General features: G+C 37.9%; 1 protein-coding gene across 5 annotated transcripts in view; it reads right to left on the bottom strand.

The window, feature by feature from the left end:
* Positions 1-23,285, bottom strand: part of GPD2 (glycerol-3-phosphate dehydrogenase 2) — a 155,873-nt gene that overhangs the window by 61,032 nt on the left and 71,556 nt on the right. For all 5 annotated transcript variants that reach the window (XM_063104109.1, XM_063104107.1, XM_063104121.1 and 2 more), the window contains exons 4-6: positions 20,166-20,290; positions 18,799-18,896; positions 17,703-17,866 (exon numbers count right to left, since the gene is read on the bottom strand). In XM_063104109.1, coding sequence (XP_062960179.1) covers positions 17,703-17,866; positions 18,799-18,896; positions 20,166-20,290 — 387 coding nt within the window. The remainder of the gene's footprint in view (positions 1-17,702; positions 17,867-18,798; positions 18,897-20,165; positions 20,291-23,285) is intronic.

Raw genomic sequence — 23,285 nt, 5'->3', positions numbered from 1 at the left:
GAAAACTGCTGTGCATCATCTACAAAACAACTCCAAAAATAGATTTAATTATCATTTTTTCTCTCTTTCTTCCTTTTTCTAAGCAATTTATCTGGGCAGACTCTTGATCCCCTTGAAAGAATGCCAGAAAACATGTTAAGAGTGGGTAGAGTGGAGGGCACCTAGGGACCCTCCCAATACATACATGAAGCATTATACTGTTGTACAATATAAGTAGCAAAAAATTTAACTCCTGAAGATCAATCTTAGAGCCTTTTATCCTATGCATTTTTCCCCATATTACCATGTCAATTATCTTCTTCTCCCCTTCTTTGCAAATATGACCTACAGATTTTATTTCTGAAGAATTATGTTGAGATGAATTTACTGGATAGTTACTTTAAGCTTCAAAATGCAGCATTTTTAAACATGGCTTATCCTTCTTAGCCATGTGTTTTCCCAATGTCACTAAAACAAAAGCAGAATGTCCCTCAGACCTTTAAATCTTAACCTTAAACTACAATTAATTAGCTTCATATCTAAATTTTTTTAAAATGCACCATTAATATGAAGCATACCAAAATAAAATTTTACCAAGAGTATATAATTTCACATATAAGACAGACCCATCTATTTAAAAGAATATAATTATCATGAGCATTTAGTCTGACTAAGCAGATCGATATTTGGCGCAACCAGATGATATAAACTAGGTTTTAGCAAATTTAAACAAATCAAGGAATATTTTACACAATGATAAAAACAGCATTTGAAATTCACAGACTAATTTTAAGCTCTCTATATGGATAAAACTAGTGGCTGTGCCATTGTTTGGTGGTGCCCAAAGAAAACAAGTAAGATTTTGCTTTCACTTATAAAAAGAAAAATAACTTGAAACTGCGGTTTATCGATGGCTAAGGCTGTACTTGTGGGTATATTTTGATCTAATCAGTTAACATGGCTATAAAATTTAATTCTGTGAAATTTGGTTCCCGAATGCTTTTTTAAATTCACCTTTTAAAACTCTGTGGAGTCTTATACTTATGGAAAGCAATACCCACTCTCTTAGGTGAAAAAAGCAAGGCATTACTACTATCTAAGAAATAACAGGGAGAGCAAAAACAAGGGTACATATATATACCCATATGCATACACATCATGAAAGGATATACCAAAATTCTAAAAATTTTTTTAAAAAGTCATTACATTTAAAGGGAAGGATGTAATAGGGTGGAAGGAACAGGGAGAGCAGCTAACCTTGTTTGATAGTCTTTGTTTTTACTTTTTACTCTGAAACCCTGTATTTTACACAACTATAAAACAAAAGCACAGCTTTTAAAAATAAATCCTTAATGATCTAAAGCAAAATGAAACTGATATACTGTATTAAGTTGGTGGAACAACCACACTTATAGGAAGTATGTCAAGCAGCTTTAAAAGACAGTAATTTGTCTATATATCCCCACTGGCATATACCCTAAGAACAACAAAACAGAAAAAAATAAATAAATAAACCATTTTTAGTAATAATATCTTGAAAGTATGACTGATGAAGTTAAATAAAAAGCATGTACTCCTGAATTTTAAGTGGAATTATGTCTAAGAACTCATGTTTTTCTCTTTCACACAAAATTTTTCCTAATTCTTTACACAGAAAGGCCTAGAAATAATGACTAACCAGTAGCAACAAACAACAAAGCAAATAGATTATGGTCTCTAACTACCATTTCCCACGCAAAGGAGTCGATGTTTATTAGAGAAATGGCTGCTTCCTGGGCTGGGGCAAAAATGTTTCAAAATAAGCCCAGAATATCTTGTCATAGCAGATAATGAAGTAACCATAGACTACTGACAGAATATCAAAAGAGCTCAGGAGCCAACTTGAGGAGGTGCCCATGGGCTAGAGATGGGACAATTTGAACATCAATAACTCTAAAAGATTGACACACATAAAATGCATTTAAATTCATGAATTTATGTTGATAATTCCAAAAATCTCATTACATTTGGAGGATACTAGAAAACTAATTTATTATTTTTGAAAACTAGTAAAGAAATGGAAAGAAGCATGGATCCAGACTTTCCTATATACAATGTGTACCTTAAGGTAGGCAAAGAGTTGATACAGGAAAATTATAAGTAGCCCAAGCAATAAGTGAAGAAGGAAAAATAGAATCAGAAAACTATCATTTTGTGATCCCTTAACCTCTAATGAAATACTGTAATTATCTAGGCAATGATCATAATGACTAATTTTTTTAAAATCACTTGTGATGGAAATTCACACCACCACCAATAAAGTATTTTTGACAAAACAATTTCATACAGCCTCCTTGTACCTAGTCACCAAAGATGTCCCAGCTCTCCCCAATAAACTATACTTCCTATTTTTCTTACTGTTTTTATGTGCTGTCCCTTAAATCTAGATGCCTCTGTGATTCACGTTAATTAATAGAATGTGGTGAAAGTGACACTGTGTGACCTCCAAGGCTAGGTTGCAAGAAGCCTTGCATTTCTGCCTTGGTCTCTTGGTGCGTTCATTGGGGTAAGCCAGCCACCACACAAGAAGTCTGATTACCCTATGAAAAAGTTCAAGGTAGCCATACAGATGAGGCACAAGGAGAGACAGATGCCAGACCAAGTCCCAGCCACTCCAGCCTGCCCAGCCTAGGCACCAGACATGTAAGGAAAAAAGCTTTCAGAAGACTCCAGCCTCAGCTGCCATCTCACTGCAATCATGTGAGATATCCCCAGTGAGAAACACCCAGCTGAGCCCATCCACCCTCGGAACAATGAGAAATGATCGACTGTTTTAAACCACTGAGTTTGGGTTTTGTTTTTTATGCAGCAACAGATTAATGAAACAAGTCTAACTACCAATATACAGGAAATACAGAGGCCCTGTTAACTGAAACCATGAGGAAACAAAGGAAGGAATGGGAACCCTATCAGTTAAAAAGAATGAATCTACTTTTATGAACCTTAATTAGGGTTGATTTTTGAAGCAGGAGCATATTGAGATTATAAGACTACAGGGGACATGTGAAAATGACCAAATATTTGATATTAAGAAATTATTGTTAAATGATTAGGTGTGGTTGTGTTTAAAAGAGAGTCCTTAACTTTAAAAGACACAGACTAAATATTCATGGATGTTCATGGATGGAAGTTTGTTATAGGGTGAGGGGGGTGAAGGAGATAGGAATACAGATGAAGTTTGACCATGAGTTTATAAGTATCAAAATCGGAAGTTCATTTTATAATTCCCATTCCTTCTGCATATGTTTGAATTTCCCGTTATATAAATGTGCATACTTTGTTGAACTTGGCTAGTTTTTTCTTAAGTGAGTGGTAGACTTAAAAATCAGTGGTAGCTGAAAAAAGTCACAATGTTATAATTGTCATCTTGTAAAGTTCTTTTTTAAGCCCCCCCAAAATTACTTTCATATCCCCATGTATCCAACATACCAATCTAGATATTTAGCTGTGATTCCTCTTCTTTCCTGTAAAATAGGAATCGTAATATCCCACCCCAGCATACTATGGAGCTAGAAAAACTAAGATAATTTATGAAAAAAAAAAAAAAAAGTATAAAAAACCACACTCTGCTACACCAATGTAAAACACTGTTGGTAGCAGGAACCATGAATTTGGCAAAATATTTGGCATATGATGTAGTGCTCTCTCTCAAAACCTGCAGGCTCAGAACTCTATCTTTAATGCATTTGACTCTAATGTCAAGCACAATGACTGGTGAATAGTAGAGTCTCCATATGTATTTCTTGGATGAATGAGCAAATTGCGGGGGAAGAGTGGACAGATATTTTTAATGCGATAGCATTTACCTTTGATCCTACATATTTTTAAAAAGGGCCAATTGAGCAACAGAGGGTAAAGATAGATAGCTTACTGTGTACAAACTAGAACTATTTGCTCAAACAACTTATACACATATCCTACTACTGGTAAATTTTCAGCTCTGTTTTTAAACTTTTATATACAGAATACAATATGGATGAGTACTTTCTCGATATGCTACATCTGATCAAATCTACTTCTGTGTGCTTTTGATTTTTTTTTTAAAAAAAACTAATTATAAGAGAATGAAAGCTGGTATTTAATACATGCTGGTCAAGTGAGCAATAAACAATTGTAAACTTTCCTGGGGGCTATTTTGCTGTCTCATCATCAGGAAGCTAAAGCATATGTTGGACGTTAGCCTGGGTGGACACAGTGTGTCCTATTTATTTAAGGTTTCCTTTGAAGCCACGATTTATAAGTTTTGTTTCTTAGGGGTACATGTCAAACTTCATTTAGCATTAGCTGGTATCTAGATACACTGAATAGCAAAAAGGCAGCATTCGGGGGCAAAAAAATATGCCTGCTATATGAGCAATAATGTCAGTTTCATTTATGTAACTCACAGAAAACAAGAAGGGAAATACAATGGGAAAGCCGACAGTAGGAAATCAAGATAAAAACTATTCATTTACTTTAGAAGTGTAAAATTGCATATGGACAGGAGAAATATTAAAACAAATATGTTCTCAATCAATGTCCAAGAAGTATATAATTTTAGAGGAAGTTCTTTTAAAATATTGTAGTTTTTAATCCTTAGCTTTAAAGATCACATACATACCTGGAGGATGTTCATATGCACAATATTTTTTCCTTTTTTTCCTAAAAATGTTTGGCAAATTTTTCTGGAAGAATCTTCAAATTTTAAATAAATAAGGGGCACACCTGTGGAACTGATGCTTCACTTTGGAACATTTTCAAGAAAAATAGAAATTTGGTGGACTATAGAGTACCCACGAAATTGGCCCAAATTAAAGAATTAATATTTGAATAATGTTTTGAACTTATAAAGATATTTTACATTTATTAGTTCATTTAAATCTCAAAAGAGCCTAGATTTGTAGATGTGCAATGGGGGCTCAAAACTCAGTTACATTTGTAAACCCAGGTCACCTACATATTTATATATTGCTGATTGTTTCAACCGCACCTCTTTGAAAAGTAGCTTTTTAGTACAATGTGATTCCTACAATTGTGAAACAATTTATCATGTCATCTCCAACATCATTTTTCTAAGACTTTTCTGTGCTGTTTGGTTTAGTTGTAGTTCATTTGCTTTCAATGCTGTTTCACTCCAGTATGTGAAATAGACCATAAGGTATTTATTCATTTGTCTCTTGGTGGATATTTGTATTATTTCCCTTTTTGAAATTACACTGTTTCAATGATTTTTTTTGTTCTTATCTCCTGGTGGACACGTGCAAGAGTTTCTCTGGGGCATACATCTAGTAACAGAATTACTGGATTACAAGGTATATGCATGCTCAGCTTTACTGGGTGTATCCAACTGGTTTCCAAAGTGTTTATATCAACTTATATAACGCATCATATAATACTTTTACAAAGTTTAAAAACAAAACTAAACAATAGATTATTTTAAAATATATGTATACATGACTAGATTGAAAAAAGGAAGAGAAGAATCTTAATAACAAAATTCAGAACAGTGGTTATTTTTAGGGAGAGGAAGGGAGGATGAAATGTGGAGTAGTCACAAATAGTTTCAGTGCACTGGTAAAATTCTAGGTTTTAAGGTCAATTGTGGATCCCACGGTTTTTATGATTAAGCTTCACAACTTACATTATGTGTTACATGTATTCTTTTATATGTATCAATATTTACATAATTTTTAACCTTGGTTTGTACAATAATAAGGATCTAAAAAGGGTTAGGAGCTTCGGGAATGGTTGATAAATAGAACTTCATATTTTTTTTTCCCAAAAGATGACCGGTAAGGGGATCTTAACCCTTTGACTTGGTGTTGTCAGCACCACGCTCTCCCAAGTGAGCTAACCAGCCATCCCTATATAGTGATCCGAACCCATGGCCTTGGTGTTATCAGCACCACACTCCCAAGTGAGCCATGGGACAGCTCAGAACTTCATATTTTAAAAAGAATTTATTATATTTCTATTTTAGGATGGAAATTAAAGTAAAAACAATAAAGACAAGTTTTTAATGTATCATGCCAAATTTTGACAATTTTGAGGTCCCCCAAATAATACACCCTTTTATTCAATGGTTGGTTTGTTTGTTTTTAGCCACCTCAAAGTTCATAGAAATTGGACCTAGGGAATCAAGGAAGGGATTTGGCAATATTTACTCTTCTAGAGGAATTTTTCCTCTCGCAGAATGCAACTATCTTGAGAACATTTAAATTAGCTAATTATGAAAGAAATAAAATGATAACAAATTACTAATCCAGTGGCCGAAAAAAAAGAAAAATTAAATTGAGTGTTCCAAAAGTAAAGTGAGCGTCAGCATATACGCCCCATGAGTGTATTTATTTATAAATTACCTACATGTGCTACTGTCCTTATATATTATAGACATTTGAAGCATTGTTATACAAAGCAGATATTTATAAAGAATTGATAAAAATAGATCTAAGTAGAAGTCCTAATGTGTTCTTCCTACACCCCAGGGGATGGTCCCATGTACCTCACACACCTCTGTGAAGCTCACACACTCTACACTTCAGAGACTACCATTCCAAATTACAAGAATTACATGATGAGGCAGGTAACCCAAACTTGCATACTGGCTCTGCTGTTTTGTTTGTGAATCTACATTGTTTCTATTACTCTGAAGAAATTTATGTGTCTTTCAGATTTAAAGTAGATAATACGCAATTAGTTCAACAACTATGTTTACAAACAGTATAAATGAGGATTAAAGGCACCATCTATAAGACTTGATTTATGTTCCAGGAACTCAATGGCAAAACATAAGACCAAAAAAATCGCCTTTGTAGTACTGGGTAATTGATTTTTTTTCTTTTTTTTCTTTTCTTTTTTTTTTTTTAGCTTTCAAAATAGATAAAATCAACACCTTAAAAGACTTGTCTTTAACCCAGGCTTTCTTTTATTAAAGTGTACAATCGCGGATGCATGCCTAAAGGAGTAATAGTTTGTTCCTAACAAAAGAGTCTGGATTCCACAATATGTCTTTTGCCAGAGGCAACGTTCCCCAAAGCACACAGCTAACTGCATCTCCTGCTGTACCTGTAACAATTTAATTGTGTAAGTCAGCCTAGTGAAGCATCTCCAGCTCATGACTGGGAGACATGAAATTCATTGTCATTATTGTCCCTGTCATTTTGGATCATTATATCCTGCTGCAGAATTTTCCTCACTTCAGTGCATTTTTACCTCCAGGAGCCAGGGATTATAGCTGAGGTTGGGGTGGGGGCAGGACCGTGAACTACATTTACCTCAGGGGAGCCAGAGATTAAATTGGCTTTGCTCTCTCAAGAGCTGAATTCATCTATTTGTAGGCTGTGAGTTTTAGGTTAGAATAAAAATGAATATTCTAGTGAAACCAGTGCTTTAATTCCCCCTTTGAAACATGGATGTAACCAACTTTTATTTACATTAGGAAAGCCAGTGTAATTTCTTGTAGGTTGCATACGTGCATGAGGAATACTTATGGGTATGAAATAACAGACATCTCTTTCTGTCAAATGTCTTGACTCTCAGAAAGGAAGAATTTAAAGCTATAATTTTGTTCTCCAGTTTCATTTTATAGAGGCTTAATGGGGGTATTTAATGGTTTTAAATATTTAATGATTTTTAATTACATCTCATTTTCTGTGCACTGGATTGGATAACTGGAATCCAATTACAATGGCACTAGAGATCCACTCTGGGAACCGGATGATTGAAGTAAAGTTGATAGGAAAAAACAAAGTAAGTACCTGAGGAAACCAGCTACCCCCCAGCAGCTGGTTTACATAATCTAACAGGCTGCCAAGTCACCCAAGCACATCATGCCTTAAACACCTCCTTCTGCCTTGGGAAAGTTGGCCTGGCCACCACACTCTCCTCCTGGTAATCCCCTTATCCATGGCAATGGCCATGGCCAGGGTCCAGCTGGTAGATCTCTGCTAGGAGCTGTCAAAGGGCTAGACAGAAAACACTAGGACCTGTCTTGGTCAGAAAACCAGTGAGCTGACAGCATGTTTTCTCTAACAGAATATAAGAAGAAAATATAACTGGAGGAAAAACCTGGTATGTTACTTCCTATCCCAACTTTTATTTCATATGGATTTTACTGAGAAATCTGACATTTACTCTGTCTGCATAAAAAAGATGGTAGTTATTCCTCCATATGTGTGAAGGTTTTTTTCAGCAGCTAACAATAAAATATGGCAATGGATCATACTTATGCCATACACAGAATAGCCACTATAATTACTACATTAAAAAAAGTATGTGAATTTATTTTATCACCTTTATGGACTTTTGTGGAGGAATAGATTTTGCCTTAATCATATGCAATGTACATCAGAATTTATTTAGGATGAACTGTGCTTATAAGTAATATTACCTTTGAATATTTTGTACTTCAGAGGGAATGAATATCTTACAACCCTAACATCTCTGTGTTGAAGGGACCTTAAAAGTCATCTCAGCCCCTTTTCCAAGTTAATGGCAATGTTTACTAATCTGTCCCACTATATTTTCACACCATTGTTTCACTTTTCGCTGGTGCTGAAATAACTGCATAACACTTTACTAGTAAAAGTTTTCAGTTAGTAAAGCTTCTTGTAGCACTTAAAAGTTCATTCAGAGGGTTTCAAGATGGCGGCGGCTGCAGCGGATGGCGCGGAGTAGCTGAGGTGGAAAAGGTGGCCACTGGGCCTCAGGCAGCCGGGAAACTTGTGGACCTTCCTCTGGCCATCTCTTAAGGGAGGACTGCTGCTGCTGGCCGGTCGTGGGGGCTCAACGCCACTTTGCCCCCGGCAGGAGAGGCTGCCTCATTTACAGGCAACAGCTTTGAAGTGTGGAGCAGGAAAAGAACTGATTCTTAGCTGCAAAACTGAGTCTTGAAACAGGGAACACGGCGCCAGGGCTGCTGTGGATGCAGCCAGGATCCCGGAGACCGGGGCCGCGCTGAAGAAGGCGGCCAGCTGCCCTATTCAGGATTCGAGGTTTCAGGCCGGCATTAAAGAAGATTCCTGGGAGCGCCCGAGCGGCGCCGCGACTGAACAGCCCGAGGCGGCAGCGCCGAGAACACGGAAGGCAACAAACCAGAGACAGAGCGAGCGCCCGACCTGGCACAGCACTGTGAGTGATCCCTGGCACAGCTCTGTTCGGGGGGGTGGATGCCCACGCGGCTTCCGCCTGCACCACCAGGCCACTCCCTGCCACGGTGCTGCCTCCATTTTCCCAGGTGCGGGCAGCTCCGCCCTGCTCGGCCATCACTGAGCCCATTTGCTTGGCCAGGCGCGGGGCTTTCCGGACCCTGCGGGCCGACCTCCTCTCTCACTCCCTCCGCGGTTCTCTGGCGGGGCTGGGGGTGTGGGGCGTCCCGACCAGTTTTGGGAGGGCTAGGAAGTACAGGCGGGCCGACTGTCACTCCACCACACCCTGGACTCCGCCCCGGTAAACTTCCTGTTACTGGGAGGCAGATACCATCTCTGCGACCACCAGTTTGGAAAAAAGCCTAACGAATTTCTGGTTGGGAATAGTGTGGTAGGAGAGTTCCCAGGTCCGCTTGAACCTGCCGGAGAGCAGGCTGCAGGCGGGCACTAGACTCGGTTTATACCGGGGGGATACAAAGGTGAACAAGACCCGAGAAAGATCTACATAGTGCTACAAAGGCACCCAGAGAGACCGGTCGTCTGTGCCTAGCAGAAACCTGGTAGACTTCCTGGGCGAGGCGGTGCTGAGCAGGGTCTTGAAGGCCCAGCTGATAGACGAGGGGTGCAGAAGACACGCCCCAGCCCAGCACAGTGTGCACAGAGGGGGGAGTCGTGCGGCCAGGGAGGCGGAGACTCGACAGGAACCACACACCCGGTGGGGTCGCCACTGCACGATCTAACAGCCTGGGCCAGAGCACACGGAACGGGGAGAAGTCCTGTACAGAAAGTGAAAGCTCAACAGAGATCACACACCCTGTGGTACGTGATCCACCAGCCCAGCAGAGTACAAGCTGACCAGAAAGGTGGCTCCCCGGAGAAGCCCAAGACCCGAGGCAACCACACACACAAGACACTAGAGGCCAACTGAGCAGTCACGGCGGGAGCCATACCAAATTGTCAACCACAGCAACATCCTAGTTAGTCATTAGTCTTAAACCGGTGGACTGTGAAACCCCCTGCCACAATGAATAAACACCAAAAAAAAGACACCAGAAATACAAAAAATCAAGAAAGTACACCACCAAAAGTTAATAAATCTCATACTCTAGATCCTATAGAACAAGAAGCCCTTGAAATAACTGACAAGGAATTTCGAGTGATAATTCTAAGGAAACTGAATGAGATACAAGAAAACTCAGCTAGACATCATGATGAAATGAGGAAAAGTATACAGGATCTGAAAGAGGAAATATACAAGGAAATCAATTTCCTGAAAAAAAATGTAGCAGAACTTGCTGAACTGAAGAAGTTATTCAGCGAAATAAAAAACACAACGGAGAGTTTAACCAGCAGGCTTGTCGAAGTTGAAGAGAGAACCTCTGAACTTGAAGATGGGCTGTTTGAAATAACACAAGCAGACAAAAAGAAAGAAAAAAGAATCAAGGACATGGAAGAAAATCTGAGAGAGATATCAGACAACCTCAAGCGCTCAAATATCCGAGTCATGGGTATTCCAGAAGGGGAGGAAAATGGAGATTCCATTGAAAACATATTCAACAAAATAGTGGCAGAAAACTTCCCAGGTATAGGAAAAATCACTGATCTTCAGATCCAGGAAACTCAACGATCTCCAAACATATTCAACCCAAAAAGGCCTTCTCCAAGACATGTCATAGTCAAATTGGCAAAACTCAGAGACAAAGAGAGAATCTTAAAAGCTGCAAGAGAGAAGCGTCAAATCACCTATAAGGGAGCCCCAATCAGGTTAACATCAGACTTTTCAACACAAACCCTAAAAGCTAGAAAGGAATGGGATGATATTTTCAAAATACTAAAAGACAAAGATTGCCAGCCAAGAATACTCTACCCTGCAAGGCTATCCTTCCGAAATGAGGGGCAAATAGTATATTTCTCAGACAAACAAAAACTGCGGGAGTTCACTACCACAAGACCACCCTTACAAGAAATCCTCAAGGGAGTACTGGGTTTGGTTCCTGAAAAATAACTACCACTGCCATAAAAACCCAAGAAAAATCAAAACCCGCTAGTACAATAAAAATGGCATTCATGAAGAGAAAACAAGCTAACAAAAACACTATCTACAACCTAAGGAACCAACAAACAAAGAAACCAAACAGTAAACCAGAAAGCAAGGAACAAAAGACACCTAAGACAACCAAACAACCAATAAAATGCTAGGAATAAATCAACACCTTTCAATAACAACTCTTAATGTTAAAGGCTTAAATTCCCCAATTAAAAGACACAGACTGGCTGACTGGATCAAAAAGCAGGACCCAACTATATGCTGCCTACAAGAGACCCACCTCACCCATAAAGATTCACATAGACTAAGAGTGAAAGGATGGAAAAAGATTTACCATGCAAACAGAAAAGAAAAACGAGCTGGAGTGGCTATTCTTATATCTGACAAAATAGACTTTAAACTAAAAACCATAAAAAGAGACAATGAGGGACACTACTTAATGATAAAAGGACTGATCCATCAAGAAGACATAACAATCATAAATATGTACGCACCCAATGTTGGAGCAGCCAGATTTATAAAACAAACTCTATTAGACCTAAAGAAGGAAATAGACACTAATACCATAATAGCAGGGGACCTGAACACTCCACTGTCAATATTAGACAGATCATCTAGGCAAAGAATCAGTAGAGAAACACAAGATCTAAACAAGACTCTAGACCAATTGGAATTGGCAGATATCTACAGAACATTCCACCCAACAACCTCAGAATATTCATTCTTCTCATCAGCACATGGATCATTCTCCAGGATAGATCACATATTAGGTCACAAATCAAGTCTCAATAAATTCAAAAAAATTGGAATTATCCCATGTATCTTCTCAGACCACAATGGATTAAAACTAGAAATTAATAACAAACAAAACTCTGGAAACTATACAAACACATGGAAATTAAACAGCATTCTACTTAATGACATATGGGTCCAAGAAGAAATCAAGCAGGAAATCAAAAAGTTTATTGAAACTAATGAAAACAATGATACATCATACCAAAACCTGTGGGATACTGCAAAAGCAGTATTGAGGGGAAAATTTATTGCATTAAATGCTCACTTCAGAAGAATGGAAGGATGGCAAGTGAACAACCTAACACTTCACCTTAAAGAACTAGAAAAACAAGAACAATCCAATCCTAAAGTTAGCAGACGGAAAGAAATCATTAAGATCAGAGCAGAACTGAATGAAATTGAAAACCAAAAAACAATTCAAAAGATCAACGAATCAAAAAGTTGGTTTTTTGAAAAGATAAATAAAATTGACAAACCATTAGCTTGGCTAACAAAAAAAAGAAGAGAGAAGACTCAAATAACAAAAATTAGAAATGAAAAAGGCGATATTACAACTGATTCATCTGAAATACAAGGAATCATTCGAGACTACTATAAACAACTATACGCCAACAAATTTGAAAATCTGGAGGAAATGGATAAATTTCTGGACACACACAAGCTCCCAAAACTGAACCGTGAAGACGTAGAAAATTTGAACAGACCAATAACAATAAAGGAGATTGAAGCTGTTATCAGAAGGCTCCCAACAAAGAAAAGCCCAGGACCAGATGGATTCACAGCAGAATTTTACCAAACATTCAAACAGGAATTGACACCGATTCTTTACAAACTATTCCAAAAGATTGAAACGGACGCAAATCTCCCAAACTCATTCTATGAAGCAAACATCATCCTGATACCAAAACCAGGTAAAGATATAACCAAAAAAGAAAACTACAGGCCAATATCCTTGATGAATATAGATGCAAAAATCCTCACTAAAATACTAGCAAACAGAATACAGCAACACATACGAAAAATTATTCATCACGATCAAGTGGGATTCATCCCAGGGATGCAAGGTTGGTTCAACATACGCAAATCAATAAATGTGATACACCATATTAATAAACTCAAACACAAGGACCATATGATCATCTCTATAGACGCTGAAAAAGCATTTGATAAAGTTCAGCACTCATTCATGACAAAGACCCTCTATAAGTTAGGTATAGAGGGAAAGTATCTCAACATAATTAAAGCCATATATGCCAAACCCACTGCCAATATCATCCTGAATGGGGAAAAGCTGAAAGCTTTTCCTTTAAGAACAGGCACTAGACAAGGATGCCCACTCTCACCACTCCTATTCAACATAGTGTTGGAAGTACTAGCCAGAGCAATCAGAGAAGAGAAGGAAATAAAGGGCATCCAGATTGGAAAAGATGAAGTCAAACTGTCCCTGTTTGCAGATGACATGATCCTATATATCGAACAGCCTAAAACCTCTACAAAAAAACTGTTGGAATTGATAAATGATTTTAGCACAGTAGCAGGATACAAAATCAACACACAAAAATCAGTAGCATTTCTTTTCTCCAATAGTGAACATGCAGAAGGAGAAATCAAGAAAGCCTGCCCATTTACAATAGCCACCAAAAAAATAAAATACTTAGGAATTGAGTTAACCAAGGAGGTGAAAAATCTCTATAATGAGAACTACAAACCACTGCTGAGAGAAATTAGAGAGGATACAAGAAGATGGAAAGATATTCCATGCTCTTGGATTGGAAGAATCAACATAGTGAAAATGTCCATACTACCCAAAGTGATATACAAATTCAATGCAATCCCCATCAAAATTCCAAAGACATTTTTCTCAGAAATGGAAAAAACTATTCAGACATTTATATGGAACAATAAAAGACCACGAATAGCCAAAGCAATGCTCAGCAAAAAAAATAAAGCTGGAGGCATAACACTACCTGACTTTAAGCTATACTACAAAGCTATAATAACCAAAACAGTATGGTACTGGCATAAAAACAGACACACTGACCAATGGAATAGAATAGAGAATCCAGAAATCAACCCACACACTTACTGCCATCTGATCTTTGACAAAGGCACCAAGCCTATTCACTGGGGAAGGGACTGCCTCTTCAGCAAGTGGTGCTGGGAAAACTGGATATCGATATGCAGGAGAATGAAACTAGATCCATACCTCTCACCGTATACTAAAATCAACTCAAAATGGATTAAGGATTTAAATATACACCCTGAGACAATAAAACTTCTTAAAGAAAACATAGGGGAAACACTTCAGGAAATAGGACTGGGCACAGACTTCATGAATACGACCCCAAAAGCACGGGCAACCAAAGGAAAAATAAACAAATGGGATTATATCAAACTAAAAAGCTTCTGCACAGCAAAAGGAACAATTAAAAGAGTTAAAAGACAACCAACAGAGTGGGAGAAAATATTTGCAAAATATACATCTGACAAAGGATTAATATCCAGAATATATAAGGAACTCAAACAACTTTACAAGAAGAAAACAAGCAACCCAATTAAAAAATGGGCAAAAGAGCTAAGTAGGCATTTCTCTAAGGAAGATATCCAAATGGCCAACAGACATATGAAAAAATGCTCAACATCACTCAGCATCCGGGAAATGCAAATCAAAACCACATTGAGATACCATCTAACCCCAGTTAGGATGGCTAAAATCCAAAAGACTATGAACGATAAATGCTGGCGAGGCTGCGGAGAAAAAGGAACTCTCATACATTGTTGGTGGGACTGCAAAATGGTGCAGCCTCTATGGAAAATGGTATGGAGGTTCCTTAAACAATTGCAAATAGATCTACCATACGACCCAGCCATCCCACTGTTGGGAATATACCCAGAGGAATGGAAATCATCAAGTCGAAGGTATACCTGTTCCCCAATGTTCATCGCAGCACTCTTTACAATAGCCAAGAGTTGGAACCAGCCCAAATGCTCATCATCAGATGAGTGGATACGGAAAATGTGGTACATCTACACAATGGAATACTACTCAGCTATAAAAACGAATGAAATACTGCCATTTGCAACAACAAGGATGGACCTTGAGAGAATTATATTAAGTGAAACAAGTCAGGCACAGAAAGAGAAATACCACATGTTCTCACTTATTGGAGGGAGCTAAAAATTAATATATAAATTCACACACACACACATACACACACACACACAAACCGGGGGGGGGGGAAGAAGATATAACAACAACAATTATTTGAAGTTGATACAACAAGCAAACAGAAAGGACATTGTTGGGGGGGAGGGGGGAGGGAGAAGGGAGGGAGGTTTTGGTGATGGGGAGCATTAATCAGCTACAATGTATATCGACAAAATAAAATTTAAAAAAAAAAAAAAAAAAAAGAAAAAAAAAAGTTCATTCAATTACTTATGCCACTTTTTCATTAGAATCAAGATTTTCTGTAGATGAGAGCTATAAAAATTGTTATGTATGGTCACTTTAAAATGGCATTCCTTCCTTTTTCTAACCATGCATTTACTGCATTTCATTTCTTTACCTACATTCTCCTCTCCACCTTATTTCCATGTTGATATTTAATTTGCTCATTACACCGTATTAGGTAAAACAGGAGTTGCCCTATCTGTGAATACAGAAGTAAAACCATAGAACTACACTGTTTCACATTCTTATTTTGCCTAACCTCAAGTATGACGTAGATGGTCCTATATCATTTCAAAACAAGGTCAAAAAACAAATTATTTACTTTAAATGACTAGAATATAATTATTTTTACTCCTTTGGTTCAAGAATTAAGATTTTACAACCAATTTCCACACACTGATTTGAAATTATTACAAATAATAATTTTTAAATATTTCAATAATCTTTACTAAACTCATAATTTTACAACCTATAACAAGCTATAGAGATCAATCCTAGATTAAAGAAATTCTTTTTCCTTTTGATCCTAATAGAATAATGTTTCTTCTGCATTGCATAACATATGTTTCCCTTGGTTTCTCCATGTAGAGTCGATAAGAATCTATAGTTCATAACAATACCAAACCAACATAAGACAGGATATCGCAAATTCAGATATGATATCCACTGATTCCTATTGAGGATATTCAGATACATAAAGATAATACATAAAATTAGTTAGTGCCTAATACATCACATGGTATAGAAAATGAACAAGTATTTGAGAGGTTTTGTACAGGAGGGATTAGTACTAAGAGGCAAAGGGCACAAACATTTCCATGTCAGGATGGGCAGGATGTTATTTACAGAATGCCTTCTTATTCTTCCCGGACCAAAAAAAAACCTCTTTACTATAATCACTCAATAAACTACAATGGATTAACATTAAGGGTCTGATGCAGAGAAAGCAAATTCACAGTTAAGATTGTCCTTTAACATGTAGGCTCATTCAAGGGCACCAAAAAAGTAGTTAAGTGGCCCCCCCTGTGGTGTTCAGATGCTAGAAGGCACTACAAACCATGAATTTTCTAGCTTTTAATGTTTGTCTAAGGCCCTTAACATTTTTTCTAATATTGTTGCTCCTAGGAGATTTTCTTGAGTTTGGTTCCCATTCCCCTTCTTCACATACACATTTTGCATTTATATACAAAAGCCTGACAGATAGCTGAAATGATTGAGAAACTTAATACTGGAAAGAAGAAAAAAAGAAGGGGTAGCTTTGACAACATTCCATAACATGATGTATAAATATCAAAGTTTCCTGAAAAAAACAAAACAAAACAATAACAACTAAAAAAACCCAAAACAACAAAAATATTTCTTCACTGACATATAGAGCCTAAGCTGTCTTTTGTGTCATAAAATTTCTAAGACTTTTTGAACACATACAACTATCTGTGTCCAGCTATTTCTTTGTAAATGGACATCATTGGACTATATTCCAATCCCACACACACTTTAAAACTACTAGTAAAATTTTACAAATGGCTTTGCCTGTTTAGTTTTGTATTGTTTTATGGTCTGTCTGGAGATATATTAAGTGTTTAGTTCATTCAAATAAAAGTGTACAAAGTTATATTGTACACATGCAAAAAAAAAGAATAAACATTGAACATATGGCAAATGGACACCAGGTAATGTCACTGCTAGAAAAGATCTAATGACAATAAAAATAAGCAATAAAAACTGAGGGTTTGTTTTAACAGATGCAATGTTCACCTACCTTCATCACATAAATTATATGTTCAAGAATTGTGTCCTGTGCAAAATACAAACATGTCAACTTCAGCCCAAGGGGCATTTTTCTCTAGGTTTATAACCCCTTGAAAATAGAGGTTTCATCTAGAAAACCTAACAGATCTCAGATGCTTCCAACAATATAATATATTCACAAGGGAAGTATTCACTGGCAAAAACATAACAAATTAAATGGCATTAGGGTGGGCACCAAATTTGCAATGATGAGAAATGGACCAAACCAACCATGAGACACAAAGTAAAAATCAAGGAAGAAAAGGAATATGTAAAACAAATAATATTAAAAGCAAAACATGATGGGGACTTTTTCAGCCAACATTAGAGAAAATGGTGGGGGGGTATGCATATGTATTTGCATGTCATGTAAGATTAGCATTAAAAGTAAGGATGCAAAACTGTCTCATTAAGAATATACAATAATGATCATGAGTGAAAGAAAAGTATCTTGTAAAAAGAAAAAATCACATACCATCATAGTAGACAATTGCTCCTACCAGTTTGTCCTTCTGGAGCATTGGGAAATGCTCAAGGGCTCTTGATTTGCTGAGGACATAACTGCTTTTCAGACAATTACTTCCTGCAACCAGATCATACAGCTTGATTCCTACCCAGTAGTAAGGTAATTGCCACCACCTACAGCATAAATAGGGGGAAGTTTTCTTTAGAAACAGTGTATAACATTATAGAATGTCACCTTATATTACAAAATACTTTTCATCTAAGAAAAACAAAGCACATCCAGAAGCGGACTGCAAAAGAAACAGGAAATCTGCATAACTGTTTCTGACACCAACACAGCTAAAGTACATAACGAATCAAAAAGATTTTAAATGAATCTTCTCTAAGGCAGTGATTCTTCACCTAACTGCATATTAGAATTCTCTGGGGAACATTAAAAATAAATACTGATTCCTGGGCCTCTTGCATGTCCAGAGATTGATTTAACTAGACTAGGATGGGGGTCTGGGTGACTATAATGTGCACCTAGGGCCAGGATCACTGGTTTAAGGAGTCCTAAGCAATCCATGACAAAAGATTGACAAAATTATAAAATCTGTTTCTAGGCCATCATAACACTCATGTGGCTAAGAGTTATATACATAACACACTTTTTCATATAAACTGTTTTCCAACTTGGACACTTACAATGACCCAAAATGGTTTGGGTTTCAAGCCAGTACATGGTAGATTCAGATTTTGCAGCCAGATGCTTTTCAGCTCTGCATTTTACACTCTGCAAATGATCCTCTTATGTTCCTCAGTGCAAATGCAGTTGTTCATCTCTATACTCTCAGAAACTGAAGTAAGACACTACTAATTATAAATATAGAATATGACCTCCTTTGCCTTCAACATTTGGTCCTTACAGATGGGTCAGTAGAGAGTAACTTAGGAAAAGTCTCACTTTAAAATACAACAAAGGGAAAATATTTGAAAAAGATTAAAGATTAGGACCAATTAAAATCACATTAAGAAATACACACTGAGGGATTATTTCCATTAAAACTATTGTTCTATTGACCTCAGACAAGCAAATAGTAAGCAGGTGACAACAAAAGGCTTACTTGTAAACTGGAAGCATTATAGGCAATGGAGCTGATAAATGAGGAGCAATTTCTAGTAGGTTGGCACGCTCATGAAGGGCTTCTTTTACCATTCTATACTGAAAAGCAAAACAGAGGAAATTAGTTTGGCAGTAACAGATCATAATATTTTCAAATGGCAAACAGACACCCTGCCAACTGATTGATACACAGAAACCTTCTATCTCTGAGCGAGGATAGCTCCCCGCTAATCAAATTTCTAATAATACATCATGCTGTCAACCTCAAAGATTTTTTAGAAACCTTAACTGTATTTGCATAGGAGAAAAACATGCTGTCAGAGTTCCCAGGTGTAAGATATTTTCCTGACTTGAGTTACAAGATTATTGTAACCATTCATCTTGCATTCTCTGTATTGTCCCCCTTCCTCAGCTCCCCATATTTTCTCCGTGTAAGAGATAATAGATTGTTCAAATTCATGCTAAAAGTTTCCTTCCTGCCTTCACTAAACCAAGCAAATACTTAACAATTGCACAGTATTTTACAGATTATAAAATGGCTTTTGTCTTAACTCCTGCAGTCCTCTTATGCCTCTCTAAAGAGCCAGCATTAATATTTTAATCCTAATTTCACAATGAGAAAACTGAGGCTCATGGATGTTGAGGAAATAAGCCAGAACATAACACAAGTAAGCCGATTCTAAATCCTATGCTGTTTTCTGTGCATCCATCATGAATGATGCTGAAGAGAAACATAAGAAAAGGGGACAGATTAAAAAATGGCTTGTCAAGAAAAAAAGGGGGATAGATTCAAAATTTGACAATGTCAAGTCAGTGCTGCTGCGCTTTTCATGTACGAAAAGCAGATAGGGAGTTCAGCTGATTTTTTTTTACCCCTCTGGGAAATGTCATCTCCACACTGCCTTGGCAGTTTTCAAATGGTGGCAGACTGGACACAATAAAGTGTGACATAAGAAAAGCATGACTCAGATCATCTTTTCCTGAAGAATATGTCAGGGACAATATCAGTGTGTGATTGCAGTTGCAGTTAAGAGGATCAAACTGGCACTCCCCCTGCATTACAACACAGCTCCCCTGAAACTGCTGGTGAAGTAGCAATTTGGTGGCCCTGGGCAAAAACCCAATAGCAATTGTTAAAAGGCAACACATCCATGTGTAGCAAAAGGCTCTGATTATCCATCAACATAATACTACAGGAAGGAACTGACACACCTCTCCTGGAAGATATTCCAGCAGAATACATTGAATAGGTATTTCAAACAGGAAGAAATGTTAAATGCCATTAAAAGGAAAAAAAAAAAACTGATTTAATTGGGTAGAAGAAAGCATAGTAGCAATTTTTGTTTAACAACCAGCATACACAATTACCTGCTCAATATCCAACTTCATGATGGCCTTCTGAAGATATCTCACACCACCATGGATCAATTTAGTGCTTCTGCTGCTGGTCCCTGATGAGAAATCATCTCTTTCTACGAGGGCTGTTGTTAGTCCTGTGTAACCAGAAAACCAAATTAACTTCTTAAATTACACAATTTGTATGTAATTCATTAAAGGCACTTCTCCAGGGTAGAGACAATCACAAGAAAAATTACTCTGAACATGGATAAATTTGTATTCAAAGTGCAGTACACTGTCTATATTATAATGAAGAGATTTTAGGCTCTTCCTGGGGGAAAAGTCAAGCCAGAACCAGAGGCATATTAAACTGCGAATGAATCAAAACTAGAAAATATTACAGTGGAATTTCATGGCAGTAACATAGTCTGGTGCATTCAGAGAGTCAAAGGAGAGCCTGGTACCCATCTTTTTCCATGCAGAGTTAACTGAGTGTTGTGACAAAGCCTAGAACTCATGTTCATCCCTCACTCCAAGTCTACATGTTCAGCCCCTCATCTCCCATCTACTCCACTGTATCTCCAATAAATCTACACTGGACCACTTATGTGCTGACTCCTATTTAGAAATGTGTTTGGAGTAGTGTTATGGTGGGTACAAAATGGGAAAAGATATCCAAGACATCTAAACAGAGGGAGAAAGAAGAGAAGTTTACAGTCTAATTTAAAACAGTCAAGCAGGGCAATATTACATAATTAAAAAGAAATACAAGCCAGAACAAATGAACACAGTGCAAAGTATCTATGAGTAAAGGAGAGAAAATATTCTTAATAAGGTGAGGCCGAGCAAACATAGGTCAGTTCTAGAAGTCACTCCCGCTCCCTTTATTTGAGAATTGCTATAAATCTCTTAAAGATAAAACTAGTTTTCTTTGTTTTTGTTTTGTTTTCTTACAGAGACACACTTCTGACTCTGCAGAATTGGAGATCACCAACAGTAGTACCAGTGTCACACACTAGTTGAGAGATGAGAGCCAAAACCTCAGAAGACCCTAAGTATACATCAACACCAAGCCATGAGGAAATTTCATGGCCTGGTATACTCTTGGGGGATGAGAGAATGTTATAGAATCCAATTACAATGAGAATCTGTAGCAGGAACAATTTGGCCTCACAAACCTCATATAGGAGAACCTGTGCATGTATTTAATTCAGAGGCATTTATTACATTTAATACCAAGGGGTCGTTTTTATAACTTTCAACAGTTTAAATATCGTACCCAAATGTCATCATAAAATCAGGGCAAGTCCCTTGACTCAAAAGGACAAAATATTTGGAAACTTGGAGAGAAAAGTAGAGAACTTTAATTCAAGGGCAAAACTGCTAATACCCTAACTAACTAGCAAAATAACATACAAATTATAGGTAGCATAGACCCAGGTCACTCTTTTTAAGCATGTATGCCAGAGAAAGATCTGTAAAATTCCCAACTATTAAAACCCTAGTAATGCTTAGTAAATTTAGTACTGAACGTATTAAAGACACAGAAAAATATACCAAGTTAGTACATCTTTTTTAACAGAATATTGAGAGCTAAAGTGCTGATGTTGGAAATAAATCAGGCATAGGCCAGGCTGTCAAACAGCTACCAGCTAAAAGAGAGACAAGTAAACAGTACAGCAGGGTTTTAGAGGGACCACATTTGAAAATAGAGAGGACTTTCATCTTACTCCAGGTTAGGAGCTAAATTCAGGATGTAAATCTGAAACTGCATTTGCAAATTTCTTAAGGATGCACTCTCAGTGAGCTATATCACCTTTTCTTACTAAGTCCAACCCAGAGAGTTCTTCTAGCACCAAAATAGACAATTTTTTCTTTAGTTGAAGATCAGACGAGGGAGTTGACTTTCAAATGGTATTTAAGAGCTAGATTATTTAAAATATACCTCTTTTAAGCCCTGGAATCACAGTCATGGCATCAACATGCCTATACCATCAGAGGCAGAGAAATAAGACTGAGGACAAGCAGCCTCCAATCCAGTCCAGGGCTTCCTCATTTGGCCTGTTCACAGGTGTCCTGCAGGCTGGGGTACACAGACTTCATAAACAGTCCCCAGTGATCCCCATTTTCGAGTACATAACTCCCTGCCCTTGAGTGTGGGTTGGACCTAGCACTTCTCTTCTAATGAGTAGAAGACAGCAACAGTGCCAGCAGGTCACTTCTGTGATTAGGTCATGAAAGACTGGGAAGTACTCTCTCTCTTGCTTCTTTGGATGAAGCAAGCTGTCATTTTGTGAATCCAGGAATGCAGGGAGGCCCTCAGACCAACAACCATGTGAGTTACTAGGAAATACCGCAGACTGCGAGAGACTCAGAGCCACAGTACCCAGCTAGGGCTCACCCAGACTCCTGACCCACCAAAACCAGGTGATAGTAAATGTTGTTTAAAGCCACTACATTTGGGGGGTAGTTTATTGGTGACACAATTCCCTGTGTGAAGAGTAACTGCAGCCACGATAGGAGTTTTTAATCGTATCTGGCAATGGGGTCTTCAGGAAAGGCTGGGTCTACAGGAGTATGTGTTCAACACGGGTGGAGTGGAGGAGAGGAATTATCACTGGCAAAGACCAGCTTACAGAAGAGAAGGCAAATGCTTGAAATGGCCCCCGCTTTTGCAGGGGCTGCTTGTCACTCAGGGGCTGGAGTGCAGGGAGCGAGGGACAATGTGAAGGAGAACCACTGAGAGGAATAGGCAAGTGTCTAGCTCTTAATCCTGTTCATGACGCCAATTGTAAAGCTAGGCGACCACGCCAGTCGTCGGGCTCTTTTACCTGCTGGTAATCCTGCACTGACTGGGCCGATTGTAAAGCTAGGGCTGGGTATGGAGCTCCCCGATCCCTCAAGCCCACTTACAGACTGGGTCACAAACCCTTCACACACCAGGCTGGGTCACCAGACCCCTCACACGTCAGGCTGGGTCACCAGACCCCCTCACACAGGTATATGAGCTAGGCATGCGGGCCAATGTATCTGTTTAGTTTTGTTGCTATTATTGTGTTCTACAGACAGAGAAAGAGGAGAGAGGAGAGAAGAGAGGTGTAGAGAGAGAGAGAGAGAGAGGAGTTTCAGTGAAGCAGGCAGGTGGGTGTC

This window comes from Cynocephalus volans, chromosome 1, assembly GCF_027409185.1.
Source record: "Cynocephalus volans isolate mCynVol1 chromosome 1, mCynVol1.pri, whole genome shotgun sequence".
NCBI classification, from domain to species: domain Eukaryota; kingdom Metazoa; phylum Chordata; class Mammalia; order Dermoptera; family Cynocephalidae; genus Cynocephalus; species Cynocephalus volans.
This window is presented reverse-complemented; position numbering and strand designations above follow the sequence as displayed.